This window comes from Idiotropiscis lumnitzeri, chromosome 2 (genome assembly GCF_059441095.1).
Source record: "Idiotropiscis lumnitzeri isolate Australia: NSW breed Sydney's pygmy pipehorse chromosome 2, RoL_Ilum_1.0, whole genome shotgun sequence".
NCBI classification, from domain to species: domain Eukaryota; kingdom Metazoa; phylum Chordata; class Actinopteri; order Syngnathiformes; family Syngnathidae; genus Idiotropiscis; species Idiotropiscis lumnitzeri.
The window spans coordinates 30,064,236-30,089,761 of record NC_142392.1 but is presented as its reverse complement, the minus strand read 5'-3'; the positions used below and the strand labels follow the sequence as shown (position 1 = coordinate 30,089,761).

Below are 25,526 nucleotides of genomic sequence, written 5' to 3'. Positions count from 1 at the left end.
GTTTATGTATTTAAATGCTCGATTATCACTGCCGTGCTGCTATGAAAGGGAGGTTTAATTTGGTGAAATTCCCCCCTACCCCATGGACCGGTCCAAATCCGGGTGGCACGCATTGCTCTATGTGAGGCAGGCACAAGTCAAGGTAGCAGTGTAGAAACAATTAAGTCACCGCCTGAGGTTTGACTTGACCAAACCAAATGTGTGTTTTGTCTTTTTGTGTTCTACAGACTATCTCTGTTCTGTGAAAGAGGAGCCAGACTTGACTCACATCAAAAAGGAGGAGGAGGAGATCAACAAGTCACCACTGAATTGTGTCCCTATAAAGACTGAAGATGAAAACAAGGGTGAGAGTGAGGACAACAAAGGGGCGGAGCCTCCAAGCAGCAGCTGAAGTTATCACAGGGTGATGAAGACCACTGGGGGTCATCACAAGCACATAATGAGGTCACATCATCACGTTCTCCTGACGATGAGCGCGACCGCTTCCGCCTTCCCCGCTTCCTGCAAATCTTGAATGAGGGTTACAATGAAGATATCGATAGACGCAATGCGAAGTATTTCAGCCAGACCTTCGTCCTCCACGATGCTTACACGCAGTGGCCACCGACTTCGCTATGGCTTTGGTGAGTCTCTTTTTAGTTGATCCATCCATCGGTTTCAGTTGCAAATTATCCATGGATGCCTGGGTTTGACAAGGGGCTGGAGAATTGGCATCAGCGGTGTACTTGGCAATCAAATGGTATTTTAAACTGGACGTGCTGCGATAGGAGTTCAGTTCACGATGGCAATACACACAAATGACTTTGCTCTTATCAATGACACCATGAGGTAAGTTAAAAAAAAAAATTGACGTTCAGAATTGAATTTGCGTCATTTTTACCAATCGCCATGATGCTTTTAGTTCTATAAACCGGCGAAAAATCCCCACAGCAAGCCCATGCAGGCGTGTCCTAAATTTCGCATGCTTGATGTTTTTTTTCCGGTCTCGCAAGCGTCAGTGCTACGTCATAAGACTACTTTGTTTATTAGGCCAAGATGAGTCGTAATCGCTCATTGACGCCGTTAAAGAGGGGTGTTGGATTAAACACGTTTTTCTGACACCACTTGTATATATATATATATATATATATATCCATCCATCTTCTGAACCGCTTCTCCTCACTAGGGTCGCGGGGGTGGGGGTGGTGGGGGTAGTGCTGGAGCCTTTCCCAGCTATCTTCGGGCAGTTGCCAGCCAATTGCAGGGCACACAGAGACGAACAACCATCCGCGCTCACACTCATACCTAGGGGCAATTTAGAGTGTTCAATCGGCATGCCATGCATGTTTTTCGAATGTGGGAGGAAACCGGAGTACCCGGAGGAAACCCACGCAGGCACGGGGAGGACATGCAAACTCCACACAAGATGGCCGGAGCTGATCGGGTTCGATCCCGGCTCCGGCCATCTTGTGTGGAGTTTGCATGTCCTCCCCGTGTCTGCTAACTGAGTGATAGTCAGCTCTGAGCCTAAAATGTTGATACCATTTAGTTCGTTATATTTGATATGATCCGCCAAAAGATGAGATAAAAAAGGGTTTTTCGGTGGCCCTCGCGCCTTCTGATGATGTCACGCTTTAATCACGTATTTCTGAAATATATTTCTTCGTCCCCCAAAAATTATATATATATATATATATATATATAAATATATATATATATATCGAATCATAAAACACTGCACGTGATGGTAAACTGTCCATTGTGCCGATAGATGGTATTCGCATGAGGTTAGGCTTGCTGTTGAGAGTGGCATGGGGCTTGTGTCTCATGGTTGGGATGGGAGAGATGTCAATTTGGGACACATCGTCAGTAGTGTTCCATCAAATCACTGGGTGTTTCGGCCTTTATCACTAGACACCCTCATCGATGGTGGCCAGCGGCGGGTTGATCACGCCCGCGCTTGTGCCCCATGCCCAAACAACTGTGGTGGATGGTTCTGCCCTGGGTACTCAAGTGGGATGACGGAGATTAGTGGTGGGATGGGGAGGGGGTGCGGGGGTCATTTTGCTGATCTATGAGCCCATGAGGGGTCCTTCCTCTTCATCCAGATCCACTGGCTGCCTCTTTCAGCCGCTTTCGAGAGTGATCTGACTGTGTGCCGCAGAGCCTGTCCATGGATGCCCAGGTCTTTCAGCAGCTTGATGGTTGATGAGGCCACAAACCCTCTGCATCCAACTTCGACGGGATAGACCTTGGCTTTCCACCCTCGTTGTTGTGCGTCCGCCGCCAGTTCAGTGTAGCGCAACTTCTTACGCTCATAGGCCTCTTCAACTGCATTTTCCCACGGGACTGTCAGCTCTGCAATGTAGACAGCCTTCAGTGAAGGGGACCACAGCACTAAGTCTGGCCTTAGGGTGGTGGCTGCAATCTCTGCTGGGAAGATTAGTTGCTGACCTATGTCGACCAGCATCTTCCAATCCCGGGCCTTTGGTTAGCTGACCAACTTCTGGCTTGAGAAAAGGATGGTGGGGCTTTTTCTGTCCCTCTCTGACAAATTTTGGTGCTGTAATGGTAGTGGTGGCTCTTAAGGGCAAGGAGTTGATGGTAATTCTCTTGCTTTCAAGCACTGCTGCCAAGCTCTTGAGAACCTGGTTGTGCCTCCAGGTATAGCGGCCTTGTGTGAGGCTGGTCTTACAACCAGTCAGGATGTGTTTGAGAGTTGCTGGTGTTGGGCAGAGGGCACAGGTTGGATCTTCGCCATACCACTGGTGGAGGTTTTTTGGGGATGGGAGCACGTCATTGGTAGCTCTGATGATGAAGCTGATGTTGCTAGCTTCCATCTCCCAGAGATCCCTCCAGCCAAGCTTTCTTTTCTCCAGGCCTTCCCACCTCATCCACTGTCCCTGCTTGGCAAGCGAGACAGCCTTTGCAGACCTTTCAGCCTCTTCCTGGCGGCGCACCTCCTCCACGACCATTTTTCTTCTCTCTGCGGTTGAGGCCTTACACCAAGTTGGTTTGCTTGCTGTAAGGCCAAAGCTGTCGCGGTTCTATGAACCGTGTGGGAAGGAAGGAGGACCCAAAAGCGACAGGTGAGTGGGAAACAGGGTTTATTGAAGGCTGGAGTGGGGATGCGAGCTGGAGAGAGTCCACCACAAGGCAGGCGTCGTCAAGGACAGCGTCGAATGAAGCCGACGGCCAAGTGCCGGGTGGCGCGGACGAGGGTGCGGTCGAGCGGGGCGCGTCGGGAGGCGAAGTCGGGCTGGCGTGGTAGCGCGAAGCACGGCGGAGCGGAGAGCGCTGGCGGGATGCTTGCCGGGCGGGATCTCGGAGGCGCTGGCGTGCGGAGCGGGACCAGACGGGTTCAGGTCGGCTAGAGGGGGGAGACGGAAGAGCAGGGGTCAAGCAAGCACGAGAGCACGACGAGTCAGGCGATCGGGAAACAAGACGAGACATGAGCCAGTACCACGTGAGGTGACAAGATAATCCGGCGTCGGACTCCTGGCGTGGCTGGTTCTTAAGCCGGCGCTGATTGCCGGCAACGAGCTGCAGGTGCGCCGGAGCCGACGCCCACTTTCTCCGGAGGAGGGCCTGGCTGGGTGGATCGTGAATCTGTAAACAAACAGAACTGCCACGCCCTCCTCCCCGACCCGAACCGTCACAGTACCCCCCCCCTAACGGACGCCTCCTGGCGTCCTACCCGGCTTGTCCGGGTGAAGTGCGTAAAACTCCCTGATGGGGGCGTCGGTCAAAAACAGTTTTCGGGAGATCCAGGAGCGCTCCTCCGGACCGTAGCCCTCCCAGTCCACCAGGTACTGGTAGCCCCGGCCCCGGCGCCGAACGTCCAGGACTTTTGCCACCGTGTAAGCCGGGTGGTCGTCTATTATCATGGGGGGTGGGGGGGGTGCAGCCGGAGGGCTCAGAGGGCTGGAGGATACCGGTTTGAGGAGGGAGACATGGAATGTAGGGTGAATTTTCAGGGAGTCGGGAAGCTTGAGTCGAACAGAGCATGGGTTAATGATTCTTTCGACGGGAAAGGGACCGATAAAGCGAGGGGCCAGCTTACGAGACTCGACTTGTAGGGGAAGGTCGCGTGAGGAGAGCCACACCATCTGGCCAGGCACGTAGTCCGGGGCTGGGGACCGACGGCGATCAGCCAGTCGCTTGGTCCTCTGGGCTGTTCGGATGAGGGCGGCCCTCGCTTCGGCCCACACCCCCCGGATCCGGCGGAGGTGCTCCTCCACGGAAGGAATGGCCACGGTATGCTCCTGGTCTTTGAAGAGAGGTGGTTGGTAACCAAAACAAACCATGAAGGGAGACATACCTGTGGCCGTGGTGGAGAGGGAGTTATGGGCGTACTCGACCCAGGGTAGTGCGTCGCTCCAGGAGTCCGGGTTGCGGGCCACCACGCATCGGAGGGCGGCTTCCAGGTCCTGGTTGGCCCGCTCCGTCTGGCCGTTGGATTGGGGGTGGTAGCCCGAGGAGAGACTGGCGGTGGCCCCGACTGCCTTGCAGAATTCCTGCCAAACTTGTGAAGCGAACTGGGGGCCCCGGTCGGACACGATGTCCTCCGGGATGCCGTGGGGTCGGAAAACGTGTTGGGTGATGAGTTTGGCGGTCTCAAGCGCGGTGGGCAGCTTGGGCAGGGGGACGTAGTGGACGCACTTGGAAAACCTGTCGACCAGGGTGAGTATGACTGTGTGTCCGTTGGACGGAGGGAGGCCGGTAACAAAGTCTAGGGCGATGTGCGACCATGGACGACTTGGGATAGGCAGGGGCTGGAGGAGGCCGGCGGGGACCGCGTGGGAGGCCTTTCCGCGGGCGCAGACGGAGCAGGCTCGCACGAATTCCCGGGTATCCTTTGCCATCCGGGGCCACCAGAAACGCTGCTGGAGGAAGCGGAGAGTGCGTGCCACCCCCGGGTGGCAGGTGAGTGTGGATGAGTGCCCCCATTGCAGTACCTGTGACCGCACGGTGTCGGGAACGAACAAGCGGTCGGAAGGGACTGGGCGCGGGTCCGGTTGCTGCTCCTGAGCGTTGCGGACGACCTGCTCGATGTCCCAGGTGGCCGCCCCCAGTAGACAGGCCGAGGGAAGAATGGGCTCCGGAGCGTCAGGGCTGGCAGGGGGCGAGAACTGACGTGAGAGGGCGTCCGCCTTCCCATTGTTCGAGCCGGGGCGGAAGGAGAGGGTAAAATTAAAACGGCTCAAGAACAAGTTCCAGCGTGCCTGGCGGGGGTTGAGTCTCTTGGCGGACTGCAGGTATGCCAGGTTTTTGTGGTCGGTCCAGACCAAGAAAGGGGTCGAGGTGCCCTCGAGCCAGTGCCGCCACTCCTGGAGAGCCCATACCACCGCGAGGAGTTCTCGATTGCCCACGTCGTAGTTTCGCTCGGCGGGGGATAGGCGCCTGGAAAAGAAGGCACACGGATGGACTACCTGGGTACCGGGATCCCGCTGGGAGAGGACGGCCCCCGCCCCGGTGTCGGAGGCGTCCACCTCCACGATGAACTGGAGAGCGGGGTCTGGGTGCCGGAGTACGGGGGCGCTGGTGAAGGCCTTCTTCAGGTGGGTGAAGGCCTGGGCGGCCGCCGGGGTCCACTGGAATGTGGTGGCTGTGGACGTAAGCGCGGTGAGTGGACTGGCGACCTTACTGTAGTCCCGGATGAAACGGCGGTAGAAATTTGCGAATCCGAGAAAACGTTGAAGCTCCTTCCGGGTGGTGGGCTGGGGCCACTCCGCCACGGCCTGGATCTTGGCCGGGTCGGGGCGAAGTTGCCCCCGGGCGATGATATAGCCAAGGAAGGGCACCGAAGGGACGTGGAACTCGCATTTCTCGGGCTTCACGTAGAGGCGGTTCTCCAGGAGGCGCTGGAGGACCAGTCGGACATGCCGGCGGTGATCTGCGAGAGAGCGGGAGAATATGAGGATGTCGTCGAGATATATGAATACGAACCGGTTGAGCATGTCGCGGAAAACGTCTGTCATGAGGGTCTGGAAGACGGCGGGGGCGTTGGTAAGTCCGAAAGGCATCACCAGATACTCGAAGTGCCCCAATGGTGTGTTGAATGCCGTCTTCCACTCGTCCCCCTCCCTGATGTCGACCAGGTGGTACGCATTTGGTAAGTCCAACTTTGAGAAAATCTGGGCCTCACATAGAGGTTCGAACGACGGGTCGATGAGGGGGAGCGAAGACTTGTTTTTGACACTTATTTGGTTTAGTGGTTTGAAGTCGATGCAGGGGCGGAGCGAGGCGTCCTTCTTTTTCACGAAAAAGAAGCCCGCGCCCAGAGGAGAAGACGAGGGGCGGATGAGACCGGTCGCAAGCGACTCACGGATGTACGTCTCCATGGCCTCCTTCTCTGGCCTGGAGATGTTGTATAGACGGGTGTTAGGCAGGGGGGCCCCCGGGAGGAGGTCGATGGCGCAGTCGTACGGACGATGGGGGGGGAGGGTACGGGCAAGGTCCTTGTTGAAAACCTGCGCCAGGTCGTGGTAATCCGGGGGAACGGAGGAGACGTCAGGGGGAGGGGGGGGGGGAAGCGTAGAGGAAGGGGCCGGATCCGCTGAACGCAGGCAGTGGGAGTGGCAGAACTCACTCCATCCGGTCAGCACGCACCTCCTCCAATCGATGGTGGGGTTGTGGGTCTGGAGCCAGGGGAAACCTAAGACCAGGGGGACCTGGGGAGAGTGGATCAGAAAAAATCTGATGGACTCCCGGTGATTTCCCGAGACGATGAGGGTCAGGGGAGCGGTCTGTTGGGAGACCCGGGCGATGAGATGCCCGTCCAGCGCGACCACCCTTCGGGGGGACAGAATGGGTTCCATGGTGATGCCGAGCTGGCGGGCAAGGGTCAGGTCCAAGAAGCTGCCGTCGGCCCCCGAGTCGACCAGCGCGGTGACCGAGCGGGGGGTGTGTGGACCCAGCAGCCGGGCGGAGATGGACATCCGGGAAGAAGAGCCAGAAGCGGATACCAGCAGGCTCGGCGTTGGGCTCTCCCTCAGCGACGAGCCTGCTCTTTTGGGTTACTGGGACAGTGGATCAAGAAGTGGCCGGGGAGGCCGCAATACAGGCAGAGCTGATGGGACCGACGGCGCTGGCGCTCCAGAGGGTCCAGCGTAGTTCTTCCTACCTGCATAGGCTCCTCCGCGCCGGTGGATAGCTGAACCGGCGATGGCGAGCGAACCTCGGGTCGGGGAATGGCTGCCCGGGCGGCGACTCTGGCGGGGCGTCGGAAACGATCAGCCTGCCGGTCCCGCAACCGATGGTCCACCTTGATGGCCAGGGCGATTAGTTCTTCGAGAGTCGTGGTTTCGTCACGGATCGCCAGCTCGTCCTTGAGGGCGTCGGTCAACCCGTTGAGAAACGCCTCGCGGAGAGCCGGCTCGTTCCACCGGCTCTCGTGGGCCAGGATGCGGAATTCCACCGAGAAGTCGGCCGCGGAGCGGGAACCCTGTCGGAGGGAGAGGAGCCGGCGGGACGCCTCGCGCCCCTGCACCGGGTGGTCGAAGACACGGCGTAACTCCTGGCTGAAATCCGCGTAAGTAGACATCGCAGGAGACGCCGCCTCCCACAATGCGGTTGCCCACTTGGCGGCGCGGCCGCGAAGCAAGTTGATGGTATAGGCGATCCTTGCCCGCTCGGTAGCGTAACTGTGGGGCTGGAGGTCGAAAACCAGGGAGGTGCTGAGTAAGAATTGGCTACACGAGCCCAAGTCCCCGGAGTAGGGTTCGGGAGTAGGAACGTGGGGCTCTCGACCGCCCGCATAATGCAATGCGGCGGCCGGGGGGGCCAGGGTCGCGTCCCTGGGGAGGTTGGAGGGGGGAGCGAGTGAACCCACCTGGTTAGAGAGGTGCGAGAGCTGGTGTTGGATGGCCTGGAGGGAGCCCGGAACTTCCTGCAGCATTCGATCATGGCGCTCGAGCACGCTGCCCTGGTGGGCAAGCGCTTCGCCCAGGGGGTCCGTGGTCGCGGGGTCCATTAACTTGGCCGGATTATTCTGTCGCGGTTCTATGAACCGTGTGGGAAGGAAGGAGGACCCAAAAGCGACAGGTGAGTGGGAAACAGGGTTTATTGAAGGCTGGAGTGGGGATGCGAGCTGGAGAGAGTCCACCACAAGGCAGGCGTCGTCAAGGACAGCGTCGAATGAAGCCGACGGCCAAGTGCCGGGTGGCGCGGACGAGGGTGCGGTCGAGCGGGGCGCGTCGGGAGGCGAAGTCGGGCTGGCGTGGTAGCGCGAAGCACGGCGGAGCGGAGAGCGCTGGCGGGATGCTTGCCGGGCGGGATCTCGGAGGCGCTGGCGTGCGGAGCGGGACCAGACGGGTTCAGGTCGGCTAGAGGGGGGAGACGGAAGAGCAGGGGTCAAGCAAGCACGAGAGCACGACGAGTCAGGCGATCGGGAAACAAGACGAGACATGAGCCAGTACCACGTGAGGTGACAAGATAATCCGGCGTCGGACTCCTGGCGTGGCTGGTTCTTAAGCCGGCGCTGATTGCCGGCAACGAGCTGCAGGTGCGCCGGAGCCGACGCCCACTTTCTCCGGAGGAGGGCCTGGCTGGGGGGATCGTGAATCTGTAAACAAACAGAACTGCCACGCCCTCCTCCCCGACCCGAACCGTCACAAAAGCCTTATTAATATTAATATTAAGATTGAACAAAATAGTGACACAAATATTGAAAAAGTAACTACAGTAACGAGTAAACATTGAATACTAAATTATTACTAAAACAGTTTAATGAATCTTGAAATAAATAATGAATCACCGTAGTTTAATGAATACTGAAACGAATAATGAAATATTTAAGTTAGTTAAGTTATAAACACTGAAACCATTTTTTAAGACTCTAACATTTCGAGAATAAAACAGTGATGTATTTTAATTTAAAATTCGCAACCACGTCGCTGGCGAAAAACCCTGTAAAAAGGCAAATATGTTGACATAAAGTTTCACTTTATCATGTCAACTGTTAATAATAGAGAAATACATTTGGAATACTGTCCAACCAACAACATGGTGTCAGATGTGAAAACAAAACCAGCAACAAAAGTAAAATTCAATACATCTCTCAAGTTCGTATTTGGGAACTAATATGTTTGTTCATGTGCATCTTAGGTTTTTCTCTATGTTTAGAAGAAGATAACAATGATTTGCATCGGAAATGGCGACATCTGTCGGTGAGTTGGTGACAGTGCTCCACACAGCCAGCAGCCAATCATATCACAGCGGGGTGTGTCCTGTTCTTCCACTTTCGTGACGAACAGGAAATCCTTTCAGTGGGACTTTGAAAAACGATGCCATCTTTCTTTCATCTCATCGAACGAAGAGAAGCACACGAGTTATCGCCAAGCAGAGACCAAGTGCGGATTTGTTGAGATTGACGTTTGAAAATGTGTGAAAGAACGACACCCAAGTACAAAGTGGAACTTTGTGGAATAAAAGAAGAGAACGAAGCAGGTTTGTACACGTCTTACTCTCATTTGCTTTGTAAAGAACGACTTTCTATCGTTAAAAATATGCATCACAACATTAAGTTGTTTGGGGAAATCGTTCAAGGTTATTGCCGTTTTATTTTTGAATATTGCCGTTTACTTGCAGGTCTGCTTAACATTTGTTTATGCCAAATGAAATCAGTGCCGAAAATATATGCCAAAGAATAACGATTTGTGGGGGGTAAACTCCGTGTTTTTTTTCCCCATTTTAAAATTCGAACTGATTATTTAACATTTTACATATTCCGGTATTTATATGTTGCTAAAGAAATTAAGTTTGTCATGTCATCATGTTTCAAAACTATGCTGACAGATGTTGTGTATTTTTATATCCACTGTTGGAGTTGAGCCACTGAGAAAATGAGAAACATTTAGAAAATGAATCTTCAAAGCCAAACTTACTCCAATGCGTGTTCGTTTTTTGTACTCAAGAAGAAAAGGGCCAAATAAAGACTCAACAACAGCTGATTAGGGTTGCGATATTTTAGTTTCTTCGATTTCTGGAGTTCAGGTAATCGTACAAATACAGATATCTGGGCGGCTTTTTCTTAATCTGACGAGAAACTGTACTCGGACGAGCCCAATCGAAAAATGTTGCGCTGATCTCAGCCCAGCCTCACATTTTCTAGGAGGTTTTCTTTGTCAAGGGACATGTAGGTTGAATCGGTCGTCCTTGCTCCTTCCCACGTTCCACGTCCCACGCTGACCTTCTCAGGCAGGCGGCAGTCTCTCCTTCCCCTGTAATCTCGTCAGTGTACAGATTGTGTGGTCTATGTTTTCACAGATGAAATTGTTATGTTTTTGGTGTTCTTGATAGTGTCCCTGTGACGTCCTCCCCTGCCCAACTTGATATGTTTGTATCTTCTATGGCCTATGTGGAGAATGTGTTTAGTCGTATTTGTCCATGAAGTGCTATCTGGTTTGTCATCAGTTTGACCTGAGCAGACTGAATCTGTTTGTTCTGAATGAGAGTGTGGGTCATGAAAATACTATGTGTGCAAGTTTGAGGTCTTACATTTAAACTTAGTCATACAAATTTAGCATATGAATGCATCAGTAAACACCATGACTACAATCCCAGTCAATCTTATCGATGCACTGTACTTCTACATACATTTGAAAAATGCTTTTTGTTTAATCAATGTTGGTAGAGTGGTACTACGCAGCAGTAGTATCGCGTCCAACTATTTTCAGGATCAGCAAACCAGAATTTCTGTATTGACAGAGGAATAACTCACACAACCTGTCTCGTCTGACAGTGTGGAAGAAGTGATTTTATTTTGAGGCTACAAAGGATAAAAGGGATGAAAGGGGCGGCACATCATAAGCATGCATGTGACAAAGTAATACATCATAAACATACGTAACAAAGTAAGGACTTTGAGAGCACATCTTTAACAATCAATGTTGAACATATTCAGTAAATATGAACCTGCTAAATTAAATAATTGACCTTCGGTCCCGTAAGTGTTTAAAATAATGCCAGTGAACCCCCGGTTATCGCGGTTAATGGGGACCGAGACCACCCGCGAAAACTGAAAATCCGTGAAGTAGCGTCGCACCTTCAAAAAAAAACAAACAAAAAAAAACGTGTGTGTGTGTATATATATATATATATATATATATATATATATATATTACTTCGCACCTATATATAAATATATATAGGTGCGAAGTAGCGGCACACCTTAAAAAATGCTTAAAAAAAAATATATATATATATACACGGGTAGAGAGAGAGTGAAATTCATGTTATAACAAAAAAATATTATTAAAACGTATTATTTTTTTATTCCCCAGCCATTATTTTTGTATTTATTCAATTAATTCTTTTTGTATTTATTTAATTACTTCGACTTTTACCTGCTGGTACGCAGTCCGGTGTGCCCTGTGAAATGAAAGGTGGCATTTTTCATTTATTTATTTATTCATTTATTCATTCATAACTGACAGCCTCGCGCTCCGCTCACGCACGCCGGTGTCGTGCCAAAGTACTTTCCCCCTGCCAAAATCTGTATCCCCTGCGCACACGCATTGACTGAAGGCGGCGCGATGTTACTACGTTTGTTTTCATTGAAAGGCACGAAGAATGTATGAGTTTGTGTTTTTGATTTGCTGTCATTTAAACCAGGGTTTCCATAAAAGTGGTAGTCTTCGTCGGTGTGGATTTCAGCACACCAATCGCTACAATTTAACACGTAAAGGAAGCGTTTGACTGCGCCGAAATCGGGGGGAAATTCCCTGCATTTGCATTAGTTAGACCAAAGAAATTTCGCAATCAATGAAGCTACCATAAAGGAATTTCAGTCATTAAAACACGATGAAAAGGGGAGAGGATTAGTGAAGTGGGCTATATCGTGTTTCCAGCGAGATCAAATTAAGTGGCATCATACAGATAGGTGGTATCCTGTTAGAGAACACGTAATTGTATTCCAATTGACTGATTTGTTTATTTTTTATAACCACCGATAGCCGCGTCAAGAGTAGCAAAAGAATAAAAAAAAAAAAAAAGTCACTCGCGTTCTGCGTCGGACTCGAGGTGCATTCATTGACCACTTACGCAGTAGGAAAGTTACCAGGGGGGGACTGATTCTGGCAGCCTCTGCCACAATAAGTACCCCCCCTCTAATCACAAAATTTGACCCCAACCATCAAGTGACTTATTCTGTGTACCTATTGGGTCATTTTGAGTACGTGTGGCAAATTTGAGCAGGATCCCTCTTTTTCTGGGCCGGTTCAACTCCGCTGTTCAGATACGTACCCTGTGATTACTCGTGTTCTGGTCAAGGCCACGCAAAATCAAAAACCTGGCTGCGGTCCGCCCCGTATTGGCACAGGATGTACGCAGGGGTTTGTGAAGAGATGAGATGAAAGTACGTGAAAGTTCGGCCTAATTAGGGGGGTTGCTGCTTCGTTTGTTTTTATTGTTATTTGTGTTGACACATGTGGGGCATGTGTCAAAGGGGGGAGATAGGTGCAGTATTTTGTTCTCGTAATTGTTTTTTGCATGTGAGGATTTTTAATAGGACATGTCAACAATGATCATGCAGAGGTCAAAGAGTTGAAGATTGGGCCCAGCAGGAAGAATGCAAGCAGAGCGCTGTGGTCTCACCTCCATCTACTGTGGGACCAGGAAGTCAGGCAGCCCCCACGCAGGAGAAAAGGGGTGATAGTTATAAACAAGTGCCGAATTGCCCCTTCTAAAACCCAAATGTTATTGCATTAATATTCCGTTTTATCAGTTCAACTAACGCGTGTGCGTCCTAGTGTGCATTGAAAGATGCAGCATAAAAAATAAGTTTAAAAATTTGGATCATAACTAAAGCAAAATTAGAATGAGAAAGATAATTGGCTACATAATCATTGGGGTGAAATTAATCTTCATTGCAAGAAGGGGTGATTTAAATAGAGAAATATAAGATCATAAAAGGATGAATGCATGTTCCGTGGAATGTGATTTGTCAACACGGAAAAGCCCTGAGTGATGAAAACGTTAACATTGATAAGAGATACAATTTTGTTGAAACAGAACATGCAAGGTTAAAGGTCATGCAAAACGAAAAAAAAAACATCTGATGTTCCATACTTCAGTTTGGCGACGGATATACTACGGTAATTCAATTAATGGAACGACATTTTGAGATGGAAGTGACAGGAATGTCATGAATTATCATGTTATGAGGGGACTTTTGAGATACAGTAAATTGATTTAAATTAAATTAGAAATTTTTAGTCTGCGCATAATCCACTTCAAAGAATACTGACTCATGGGTTGAGGAAAACGGGGTTATATTAGTTAGTTAAAAAAGAATAGCTAAATTATAGTTGACGTGTTCATGGGGATTGAATATGAATCATAAACAGAAGACAAAACCAATTGGCATTGGCTTTTGTAAAATATGATGAGGGATTAAGTTTGTGAGCTCTTGTGGGAGACGGCGCGAGACGCGAATGGATTGAAGCTTCCGCCAGTGACCCGTCCAATAGTGTCACCACCACTCAGCTGTGCCGGGTGGCCGTCCTCGAGGGCGTGCGCCTCCCAGTTACTGACATCAAGTGAAACAGTCCGTCAATGAGAAACTGCTCATCAGTATGAGTAGAACCCCCGTTTTTGCATTGATGAAAGAAAATATTGTATTGGCTGGAGAAAAAGAATTGTTACACCTGCGGGTTCAGAGGGCCAAGAGTGCTAATTCACCAGGAAAGGAAAAAAGAATATGGGAAAAATAAATAAAATAAAACAGGGGGAAGCAGTTAATGCAGCAGCCGACGCATGCAGCTCCCATTGCGTCTGCTCTTTCCGTTTCCGCTGCTCCTGGGCCAGGTTCTGGTGACGCAGCGCCACAGCAGGCTTGTTGTCCGCACCGGCTGGTCAACAAGGTCACGTAACAGAACTAGGGGTGGTTATAGACATGGGTTGTGAGTGGGACGTGCTCTTGCTGTGGGATGTGGTGTCACTGGGTGATGAGCGGTCCAAACCGAGCCACTTCCTGAAATGTGTCAGCCTGTGGTCCAGCGCCATGCCTGTCACAAAGAGCTCCACTAGCACGGGGCGCCACCGCTACCCCCTCCGACAACGCTTCGATGGCTTCCAAACGCACAGTTGACGCCTCAACCCGATTGGGACCACATTCCACGATAGGGGTGCCCGCGGAGCCTCAGCATTCAACGACCGGCAGGTCTTGGCATTCCGGTGACGATTGATGGACAACAGTTTTTGATGGTGGAACAAGATATTCCAGGCTTTGCAAGCTCCTTCTGCATATCCCAGTGAGCAACAACACTGTCACGCTTGTAGAACTCTTGAGATTGGCTGAGTCACTGCCATGGACCGAACCCGCACCTGTGAAACACTGGAATTCGAGTGGGACTGAATTTCCAGAAGGGACTGAATTGTGCACATCCGGCGGGGGAAGCATATGTTGTCCTCCGTTCCAGTCGACTGGGCAGCTCTGAGACCAGGGTCTCCATCCTCCCGCAGCTGGTACTTCCTGTTCCTGCTCTGGTCTGCGTGGTGTGGCCGCCTCCACGCATTCAAACCACCAATTGGTCCTTTGCATTGAACACTGAGTTATGATGATTTTGTTTGTCAGGATGCATTCACCCAATTTCGAGGGTCAGAAGCGCATCTTGCATTAGGATTAGGTATTTGTGACGTCTACCGGTGCTGCCTTGCATGTGTGCCTTGCCCCAGAGCAGAGGAAACGCCCTGAATTGTCTTTGTTCGCGGAGCCACAAATCACATTCACTATCGTGCGCATCATCATACTCAAGATTTCAGCCCATTGGTGAAGACTTTTGGTTAATTTCAGATGTAGAATACCCCATGTCACTCGCAGGGTGTGGTGTTTCAGCACCCATTACGAATTCCTCTGTTATAGAACATTTTCCGAATTTCTCGACAGTATGGTAGACAGGGAATGGGTCACTCTGAAGCGAAAGCTCTGTTTGCGTCTCTGCCGGAGGGGTCGTGGATCCGGGGTCTGACTGATGTTGTGCTCTGCTCCACAGCTTCTCCAATTTGTTTTTGCTATATCTGTGAAAGTTTTTATATTATTGTGAAAGAAATTAAGTTTGTCATGTCATCATGTTTCAAAACTATGCTTACAGGTTAATAGAAGGTCACAAAAACATGGACCTCTTAAACAGGAAAACGTGAGTTCAGTGGTAACAGAGTTGTGTCCATGCTGGCAGTTTAGCAGGAAGCCACAAAAACAGATGCACGTCTTGAACCGTGTTTGACAGGAAACCGTTTAGCTCGCATTGAACAGAAGTTTGACCCAAACATGTCTTGTAAGCTGAAACCGTTCGAACAACAGGAAGCGTGTGGACGAGTGTGATAAAGTCAGTGTTCATTTTTTTCCATTCTTTATGAGTTGGCATATTCAAATTGCTTTGCTGTGCTTCAATAAAACGCCGCACAGGAGCGGGAAAGCTTTTCTCTTTGGCGGACTGCTCCTCGCAAGTGACAAAGACAATCTTGGCTGGGTGATTCATTTGTGCAGGCTTGTCTCGTTTTTGACAAAAACTCTGACATATCATGTTCAAGCAATTCCTTATGGAATGATTCAACCTAACTCTACAAAATGTGCACACTGCGGCAAAATGATCAATGGCGGGTGATGAATTTTAGTGGATAAACCACAAAGGATTACGTTTTTTTAAGAAATCAAGTACGTATTGGTCTTATTTATGAAATTTTTACTGGCTCGGTCAATGAACCTCCGGTGGCCCTGCACTGTTTTGTGCACATGTGCGTAGTTTCACCACATCCAAACATTTAAAATACATTGAATGCATCCATCCAGGGTTGCACGGATCTCATCAGTGAACAAGCGCATGCTGCAAGGAATGCATCTGCATCTTTGGCTTACTATGGGCTGTCAAGGGAGAATCGCCCCAATGTGGAGGAGCGTCTCACTCCTCGGCAAGTAGGAATTTGGACACTGACTCCAAACAGCAAGTTTCCGGCCAGGAGAGATGGAACCCCAGTGAACAAGTCTGATCTCTGAACCTCCAATTCTCCCCGGGCCTTTTATTGAGAATCATAAGTCACGTCGACATGTGCCGACACATTACAATTAATACAGAAATCAATACAGACTTACACAATCGTTTCAAAGGTACATGAATTCTCAAGGGCATGTTTATCCTTGGTCTGGCTGGTGTTTGTCCGGTCCACATCCGCCTCCCCTCATGTGTATTTAGAGTGGAGTTTGTTCGGTTGCCCTGACCTAAGTGGTCGCCTTAACCTAAGTGTGGTGATGTTTTTGTTAGTTCCCAGATTTGTTAGTTAATGAATGAACCAAGGTTAGTAACAATATTCCATATTATAGTGTTGTGTGGTGTTAGTCTTTATTCTTTTGTAATGTTGAATGATGTTTAGACTTTGTGTGATATTAGAGTGTTGTGATATTAGACTGTGTGTGACATTAGGTTGTGTGTGACATTAGATAACATGATTACTCTTATAATATTCTTCACATGGGCTTAAAAAGGGAGAACGTCACAACCCCCTTTTCCACCAACAAGTCCAGGAACATTTAGTTCCTGGTAATAAAGTTCCTGTGGCCCAGGTGGTTTGCATCTCCCCCACAACTCGTAGTTCCTGGTAATTTACCCAAATGACAATGATGACGGAACAATGGGAGGTGTTGTGTTACTTTGTTACTCATTACTGACACCCTATCACTGTTATACATCATTGCGGTTACAAAATAATTCAGTGAACTCATAATATTTTGGTGTATCTTTGTCGAATTTGAATACATATTGGATAACTTTAAAATATACAGTCATTATTCAAATATGTCTGAAAGTCAGACTGAAAGTGTTGTTGCTTAATGCTTATGTGTAAGAACTTTTACTCTTCAAACGTAATTTTGTTTTAAAATTTATTTCAAAACAGAAATTTTATAAAAATAAAAAGGGTAATGTCGGAACTTACTCGCAGGATAAGTATCATTTTGGGTAAAAAAAAAACCCAAACGTAAATCATACAATAAATCACGACTCTGATTCCAGCGCCACTTTAATTCTTTTAGGGATCCAGATTATAATGGAAGCAAAAAGTACCCACGATGAAACTATCTATAAATGCAAAATGAAATACTTGAAAACATATTTCGCTTGAAGGATTCCTATTTTGTCAATGACATTATGTTGCGATGTCCCCCAGTGGTCTCCATCAATATGTTAGGGTCCCACAACAGGTGTTCCATCAGACGCACACAATAGCCTGTGTGTGCTAACTTCAGCTCGCTTCCAGAAACATCTGTGACTATGTCAGGAATTAAATCGGGCATCAGCCGCAACGTGCTTCCTATTTAAATGCTCTTTTATCACAGTTGTGCTGCTAAAGTTTAGCAGCACAACTGTGATAGCAGCTAAAGGGAGGTTTACATCGTAGGATGTAATTTTGTGAAATGCCCCCATGGTCCGGTCCAAATCGGGGTCGCACGCATTGATTCGTGTTCGGCAGGCACAAGTCAAGGTAGCACGGTAGAAACAATATAAGACAAAGTCGCCACCTGAGGTTTGACTTGACCAAACCAAATTTGTCTTTTTGTGTCCTGCAGACGTCAGACAAAATGATCTCTGTTCTGTGAAAGAGGAGCCAGACTTGACTCACATCAAAAAGGAGGAGGAGGAGGAGGAGATCAACAAGTCACCAGTGAACGTTGTCCATATAAAGACTGATGATGAAAACAAGGATCAGCGTGAGGACAAGAGAGGGGCGGAGCCTCCAAGCAGCAGCTCAAGTCATCACGTGACAACAGAAGGTGATGAAGACCAATGGGGGCCATCACAAGCACAAAATGAGGACACATTATCAGACGCTCATGACGATGATGATGATAATGGGCAAGCTAAAGGTGAAAGGGCATGTCACACTGAATCATTAACTTCAAAGCTGTCTTTAAAACTGGGCACAAGAACACACAGTGGAGAAAAAACATTTTCTTGCTCGGTTTGTGGCAAAAGCTTCCTGCATAAGTCAACGTTAACAATCCACACAAGAACACACAGTGGAGAAAAACCTTTTTCTTGCTCGGTTTGTGGAAAATGCTTCTTTCAAAAGGCAGGTTTAACATATCACACAAGAAAGCACAGTGGAGAAAAACCTTTTTCATGCTCAGTTTGTGGCAAGAGTTTCTCTGACAAGTCTAATTTAACACGCCACACAAGAACACACAGTGGTGAAAAACCTTTTTCCTGCTCAGTTTGTGGCAAAAGCTTTAATGTAAAGTCAATTTTAACAGTTCACACAAGAACACACACTGGAGAAAAACCTTTTTCCTGCTCAGTTTGTGCCAAGAGTTTCTCTCAAAAGTCGCATTTACGAAACCACACAAGAACACACAGTGGGGACAAGCCATTCAGTTGCAGCGTTTGTTCTAAAAAATTTGTCACTAAACAGGGAGCTGAGAGACACGATTGTGCTGGCGAGAATTGCAGCGATCCTTGAAGATTAAAAAAAGAAAAAAAAATTAAAGAACCGACTCTTTGTGGTAAGATGTAAATGTGATTTTCAATAAAATATGATGAAATTGAATTTTGCAAAGCTCTTTTATTGACACAAGGCCAATGTGATCAGTGCATTGTGTCTGAGTGATGATGATTTGTTTTGGTGTTTACATCAAACATGGAAATAAAATTTATTGCCTTTGCCTGGAATAACATTTTTTAACATTATGCTTTTCAGTTGTCTTTTTAATCATACCTAATGGAAAAAGTGTGAGAAGAAACGGTGCTTATGAAATCGGTGCCTTCGACAATCATCAATAAAATCACTTGTTCCACTTGCTCAACTGGCCTTCATTACGCTGTGTGAAAAGGTGAAAAACTGATGTAGAAGTTGAACTATAAAAAACAAGGAAGAGAAACGCAAGCAGTCTCAGTTTCTCTTTCTAGGTTGAGCTCTATCAAGTGTTTGGGGTTTGTTGCTAAGCAGAATCTCACTGCGGAAAATGTATCATTTTGTCAAATATACAAAATACTTTTTTCATGCTATATTATATTTTTTATACTTTGGATTGCTTATATAATGAAATCGGGAAATATTGAAATGTAAAATTAGCAACGACATACAGACTTAATGCAATTAATAAGAAATATAGAAACATTTTATAAATATTGAACACATTGAGAAGAGTTAATCTTGAAATAAATATTGAAATATAAAAAATACTTAGGTATTAAATTAATTCAATTACCCGACCCCGGATGAGCGGCAGAAAATGGCTGGATGGATGGAATAATTTAAATTGCATACATATTCAAATGAACAAATATGTTAAGAAATATTCAAGAGTGAAATAAAAAGGTTTAGATTAATATTGATATAATTTCACATTAAAATAATTGAATAAATATTCTAATTCTAATTATTACATAAGCAATCTTAAATATACATTGAAATGAATTTCAAAAAAAGTTGTGTATTTTTAAATGGCCTTATATAGACATGGGAAGTAATTCTCTTTGTGAAACTATGAAGGGACTGGAGCTCACAGAAGTGACCAGTCTTGGTTCTGAAGTTCCGATGTAACCAGATACTGCCCTGAGAGAAAATAGGCCTGAGCATTGTTTATGGTGGGGGCAATTCTCTCGCCAGGTCAGTGACCTTTGAGGGTATGAGAGTAATTTAAGGTGGTCACGAGTAGACTGGTCGTATCAACGGGGAGACGCACCTGCTCTCCCTCTGGGGGACTTTTGGAGGGAAATCCCGAAGACTAGCGGGATGGGAATGCATATGCAACAAGGGAAAATTAGATATTCATGTCCTATTTGGGCATTCCCTATAAGAAGGGAATGTCTGAGAGGGGGCTCGCACGTTTTTGGGGAGACTTCTTTTGACATCAGCATGTGACGAGAAAAAAATCTTTTTCGAACCAGTTCTTTTCCATCACCAATCCAGCCTTGCTCGGCTGCCTCTCCGGAAGGCAGCAAGGACGCACACTTCAAAGACAAAATATACTACATGTTGAAAGAAAAATAATACTCAAATATTGAAATAAGTATAGAATTGAATGAATAAGCAACAAAAAATATATACCTCCTGGAAAATATCATTATTTTCAACATTTGTCAAAGCACAACATTTCGATCAGATTGAGTTCTTGCTTGCACATTCTTCAACAATCTAAATTTTTTTACTTTTAATTTTTAAGTTACTTCAGTGCATGTCACACCTGAGCCTTCAGTGAAGTCCTACTTTCTCCTTCTTGAATGAATCCCCATCAAAACACCATCATTTATGACACCACGGCTGGACAAATAATATACAGAAACACACTTACGCACCACTGAGTGAGTGTAGACGCCAAATAGGGGTCAAATGTATGTGTGTATGACCTTTGTTGAGCACTGTGTGGCGCTCTGACTGATTATATAAAACGGAAGTGGAAGAAAGTGTGCTCAGGTACGGACTTGAAGGGCATACAGGTTTTTGACGGCTTGGGCGGAGCGTGTACAACTTTATGGATCGTGTTTTAGATTGATTTTAAGATTGACGATTGATAAATAAACCTTACCTTTTAACAAGCTACTCATGGACTCTTTGTTGAATAACATAGCAAAGCAATCACAGGTAACAAAGCCGCCAGCGCGTCAAGCCAAGCCAATCTAGGCGAACAAGCAGTCAATACCTCACTAGCCTACTAGTATACTGGCTAGTACACTGTCAAAAACCTGCCCAAACACAAACTGTGTTGGAGAAAACGACGGGTCAGTTGGAGTAACGCAGACGGCGTGGGACGATCGGGGAAGCCGGTGTGTGGAGGAGCAGCCGGCGTTGATCGACTTCGCAACCAGACGTGATGGTTGCTAACATGGCTAATCCAGAGGAGTGCTGCTGACCACCAAGTGGATTGGAGCACCGACGCCATCGTGTGGATTTACAATTAAGGCGCCCAACGAGAGGTATATGTAGCGCTACACTGTCGATGGCCAATTGTGTGCACACTTAAAAAAATTAAAAAATCCAATGCATTGGTAACGCTGCGTGCGTTAAAATTACTTCGAACGTCGCGGTTCTACAAATTGCGCTGGATCACGTGACTCACTGACCAACCTTCGCGTGATCACCTGAGCTGAACTTTGCGTTGCGTTTACTCCCAGCACGTACAATGGAAGCCTGTGCAGCGGACATGGACACGAATAATGAAAATGAAGTACTTAATGATTCGGGAACTCAAAAACGTATTGTTAAATTAACAGAAACGGGTTTGGTTGATAAACTTGAAAGGTTACAAAACAATAGGAAATGTAAACTTAACAATGTAAGTAAAATTAGAAGCGATTTGAATGCATTCATGTCTCGTGGTGATAAAACCAAGGTGATAAATGGTCTTGATGAGTTGAAAGGGTTGTGTTGATGCTAAAAATGTACATGATTCAATGATGGATTTGTTGTCTGTTGAAGAGGGTGAAAAGCACGAAATATGGTTTAAAGCCAAAATGATCCCAAACAATGAGTGTTTTTCAAGGGTCAATCTATGGCTTTCTCAAGGTTCAACACAAATACAAGAAATCATAAAAGAAACCGATAAAGGTTATGCTAATGATGAAATCTCTCCTGAAGATAGTGTGTCAAACGTGAGCAGCAGGGTTAGCAAAAAAAGTACCAAGTCCTCTGCTTCATCTGCTAAACTAAAGGCAGCAGCGGAAAGAGCTGCAGTGCTGGCTCGTGTGAAAATATTGGAACAACGACATGCTATTGAAGAAGAAGAAGAAGCAAAACTAAGGAGAAGAATGGAGATGCTTGATTTGGAGGCGGAACTGGTGGCATTTGAAGCGCGGATGGACATTTATAATGCCAATGAAGAGGGCCAGTCTCAAGCGCAGTCAACTGTAAAGAAAAATGGAGCAATGAATGGACAAGGTTTAAACCCCACAGTCCAAGAGTTTAAACCTCATCATGATGATATGGAAACAGCACAACAAAAGGAGAGATTCAGGATGCCACAAATGGAAAACAAAACAACGGATGTGAGGCCAAAGAAATTGATTGCATCAAATATAAAGCAACAGCATAACCTCCTGGAACAAAGGAAATGGAACACAAATCAGGAGCACCCTTTGGTGGAGCAAGATGGAAAAGCAATGGAAGTAAAGGTACGGTCAACACAAAGTGATGCGCAAGCTCATTCATCAACCACTTCACAGGTTCCTGCAGACCTTTTGACCATTATGAGCAGACAAACTGAGATTACAGCAGCCTTAATGAACCAACAGCGTTCAATGACACTTCCACCAAGAGACATTCCAATATTTGATGGTGATCCATTGCACTACAGAACTTTCATTAAAGCATTTGAGCAAGGAGTGGAAAGTAAAGCAGCCGCAGCAGACAGTTTGTATTATTTGGAGCAATACACCCGAGGGCAACCTCAGGAACTTGTGCGAAGTTGTCAACACATGGCTTCAGATCGTGGTTATGCCGTGGCCAAGGCTTTGCTCCAGGATCATTTTGGAAATCCTTACAAAATGGCCACTGCATACATTAGTCAGCCTCTGTCATGGCAAACAATAAAAACAGATGACACAAAGGCACTGCACAGTTACTCCTTATTTCTACGCGGCTGCTGTAACATCATGGAGGAGCTGGAGTATGTGCAGGAACTGGACATGCCTGCGAACATGAGGGCAATCTTGGCCAAGTTGCCCTATAAATTACGAGAACAATGGCGTGGCAAGGCTCATGACATCATGGAAACGACAGGATACAGAGCTGGATTTGCTGACTTGGTACGATTCATAGAGCGGCATGTAAGAATTCTTTCGGACCCCTTCTTTGGAGATCTGCATGATTACAGCACTAACTCAACATCAATAAGTCAAGGCAGGTCATATGCGGGCAGTAGAGTGAAGGGGAACGTGGTGGCCAGTACCGTGACTGAGACAGATCCTCCCACGGTTAAGCAGCCACACTCCTTCGAAGACTATGAAAATGGCCGTTGTGTGTTTTGCTCACTGGAACATTTGCCGGAAAATTGTAAGCAGTTTGGAAGAAAGAAACACACGGACAAGCTGTTTATTTTGAAGAGAAAGGGTTTATGTTTTGGCTGTCTTCGTCATGGACATGTTAGCCGTGATTGTGATGTGAGATTGAAATGCGACATTTGCAAGCAAAATCATCCAACAGTGTTGCACATAAGTAGACAGGCAACTGCTCCTCAACAAGAGTTGGAAACACCAGAGCTTATTCCCATTTCTCACACAACTTGTGGACATACAGGGGCCGGCAATTGTCGCACCATGTTGTCAGTGCTGCCTGTTAAAGTAAAAGCTGCCAAAGGTGACTGTGTGATCTTAACATATGCATTCTTGGATCCAGGCAGCACCGGAACATTTTGCTCTGAACAGCTGATGCATCGCTTGAACCTCTCTGGAAAAAGAACCCAAGTCCTGCTACGAACAATGGGTCAAACAAAGATGAGTCATGCCTTTTCACTTTTTAATCTCGAGGTGGCCAGCCTGGAAAGCTCTCAGTTCCATCCACTGCCGGAAATGCTTACACAGGCGCAAATGCCAGTCACTACAGACGATATGGTAACATCTCAAGACCTCCTTAAATGGCCGTATTTGTCAGGTATACAGGTACCGACCATTCAAGCCGAGGTTGACCTGTTGATCGGGATCAATGCACCCAAGCTATTGGAGCCATGGGAAGTTATTAATAGTCAAGGTAATGGTCCGTATGCTGTCAAAACTGCGCTCGGCTGGGTGGTTAATGGCCCACTGGATGGGAATAGTAGGATGGAAGCTTCTGTCGTATCTGTGAATAGAATTGGTGTCAGCAGGCTGGAGGAGCTGCTAATGAACCAGTATAATCATGATTTCTGCGAGAAGCTCATGGAAAGCCAGGAAATGTCAAGAGAAGACCAGCAGTCTCTCAATATAATGGAAACATCTGCCAAGTTACAGGATGGAAAGTATACTATAAACTTACCTTTCAAGAAGAAAGATGTCTTCTTACCAAACAATTTTGCTGTGGCCCAACAACGGTTACAAGAACAAGTACCTGATGATCAAAGAGACCTTGATTCAGGAAGAGTTTGGGATATTCCCCATCATGGTGTCCATCATCCCAGAAAGGGAACACTGCGTGTCGTGTCTGACTACGGTGCCACGTTTAAAGGCTTGTCCCTGAATACGGAGCTGCTGCAAGGGTCCCTTCTCACAAGCACGTTGATGGGCGTCCTCATGAGGTCTAGACAACAGCCAACAGCCTTCATGGGAGACATTCAAGCTATGTTCCATCAAGTCTGTGTGCCAGAGGAGGATCGGGACTTTCTACGTTTTTTGTGGTGGCCTAATGGAGACACAACACAACAACCAGTCCCTTACAGAATGATGGTGCATTTATTTGGAGCCATCTCATCACCAAGTTGCGCAGCTTATGCTCTGAGAAGAATGGCTCAAGACAATCAGTCTAAGTGCCTACCGGTTGTTATAGAAGCTGTTCAACAGAACTTTTATGTTGATGATTGTCTGAAGAGCACAGCCACTGTCACAGAAGCTATCCAGCTGATACAGGGCCTCATTGCTGTCTGTCAACAAGGAGGCTTTGCTTTGAAAAAGTGGATTAGCAACAGTCGTGTTGTTTTGCAAGCCATCTCTGAAGGGTGGAGAGCCAAAGAGCTGAAGATGTTGGATTTGGACCATGACAAGCTTCTAGGAGAAAGAGCGCTTGGTCTTCAGTGGTGTGTGGAGACGGATGCTTTCGTCTTTGGATTGGAAATAAAGCATCGGGCTCTGACCAGACGTGGGATGCTATCAGTCAACAGTTCTGTTTACGACCCACTGGGGTTCCTGGCGCCAGTGACCCTTCAGGCCAAAATAATGCAACAGGAGCTGTGTAGAAGGGGCTGCAGTTGGGATGATCCTTTGCCACAAGACATTTTAAAGCGATGGAGAAGGTGGTTGGAGGACTTGGGCCAGCTAGCTACATTTAAAGTTGACCGGTGTATTAGACCAGCTGGGTTTGGAGCTGTAAAGCAGGCACAATTACATCATTTTTCTGACGCCAGCAAAGGAGGCTATGGAACTGTCACATATGTTCGTTTAGTGAGTGACGAAAACCAAATTCACATCTCTTTTCTCCTAGGTAGTGATTGGTCCAGCGACACTGAGGAGTCGATGCGCGCGCCGAGCTTCCAGGGCAAACCCCGTGTCGGTGCGCGTACCGCTTTGAGAAAGTCACGTGACCACTACCAGAATCGTGTCGACACAGCGGTCGCGCGCCAAACTGTGTTCATAAGGAAGCGCATCTGTCAACAGGATGGACGCTCAAAACAAGCATCGAGTTATTGGCGCATTACTTTGCGTTAAATATCCACAAGATGGAAGACGTCACTGTTGATGCGCACTCGGAGGTGCAGCGCTATATGTCAGCAGGACACGTTGCGCGTACGGAAGACCCGCTCTTATACTGGAAGTCCATGCAGGCAACGTTCCCTCACCTATTTATATTAGCCACACAGGCGTTGTGCACACCGGCCTCTTCAGTGCCTTGTGAGAGGATTTTCTCAAAGGCGGGGGAAATTGCCTCAAAAA

General features: G+C 47.5%; 1 protein-coding gene across 1 annotated transcript; it reads right to left on the bottom strand.

Moving 5' to 3' along the window:
- Window positions 1-453: 453 nt before the first annotated feature.
- LOC148342272 (uncharacterized) lies at window positions 454-22,775 on the bottom strand. The gene is made up of 5 exons (XM_088288116.1): window positions 22,695-22,775; window positions 22,533-22,633; window positions 8,400-8,528; window positions 7,678-8,306; window positions 454-509 (listed from the first exon to the last, which is right to left on the bottom strand). The coding sequence occupies exons 1-5, from the start codon at window positions 22,773-22,775 to the stop codon at window positions 454-456; spliced, it is 996 nt and encodes a 331-aa protein (XP_088144242.1).
- Between the last annotated feature and the right edge of the window lie 2,751 nt (window positions 22,776-25,526).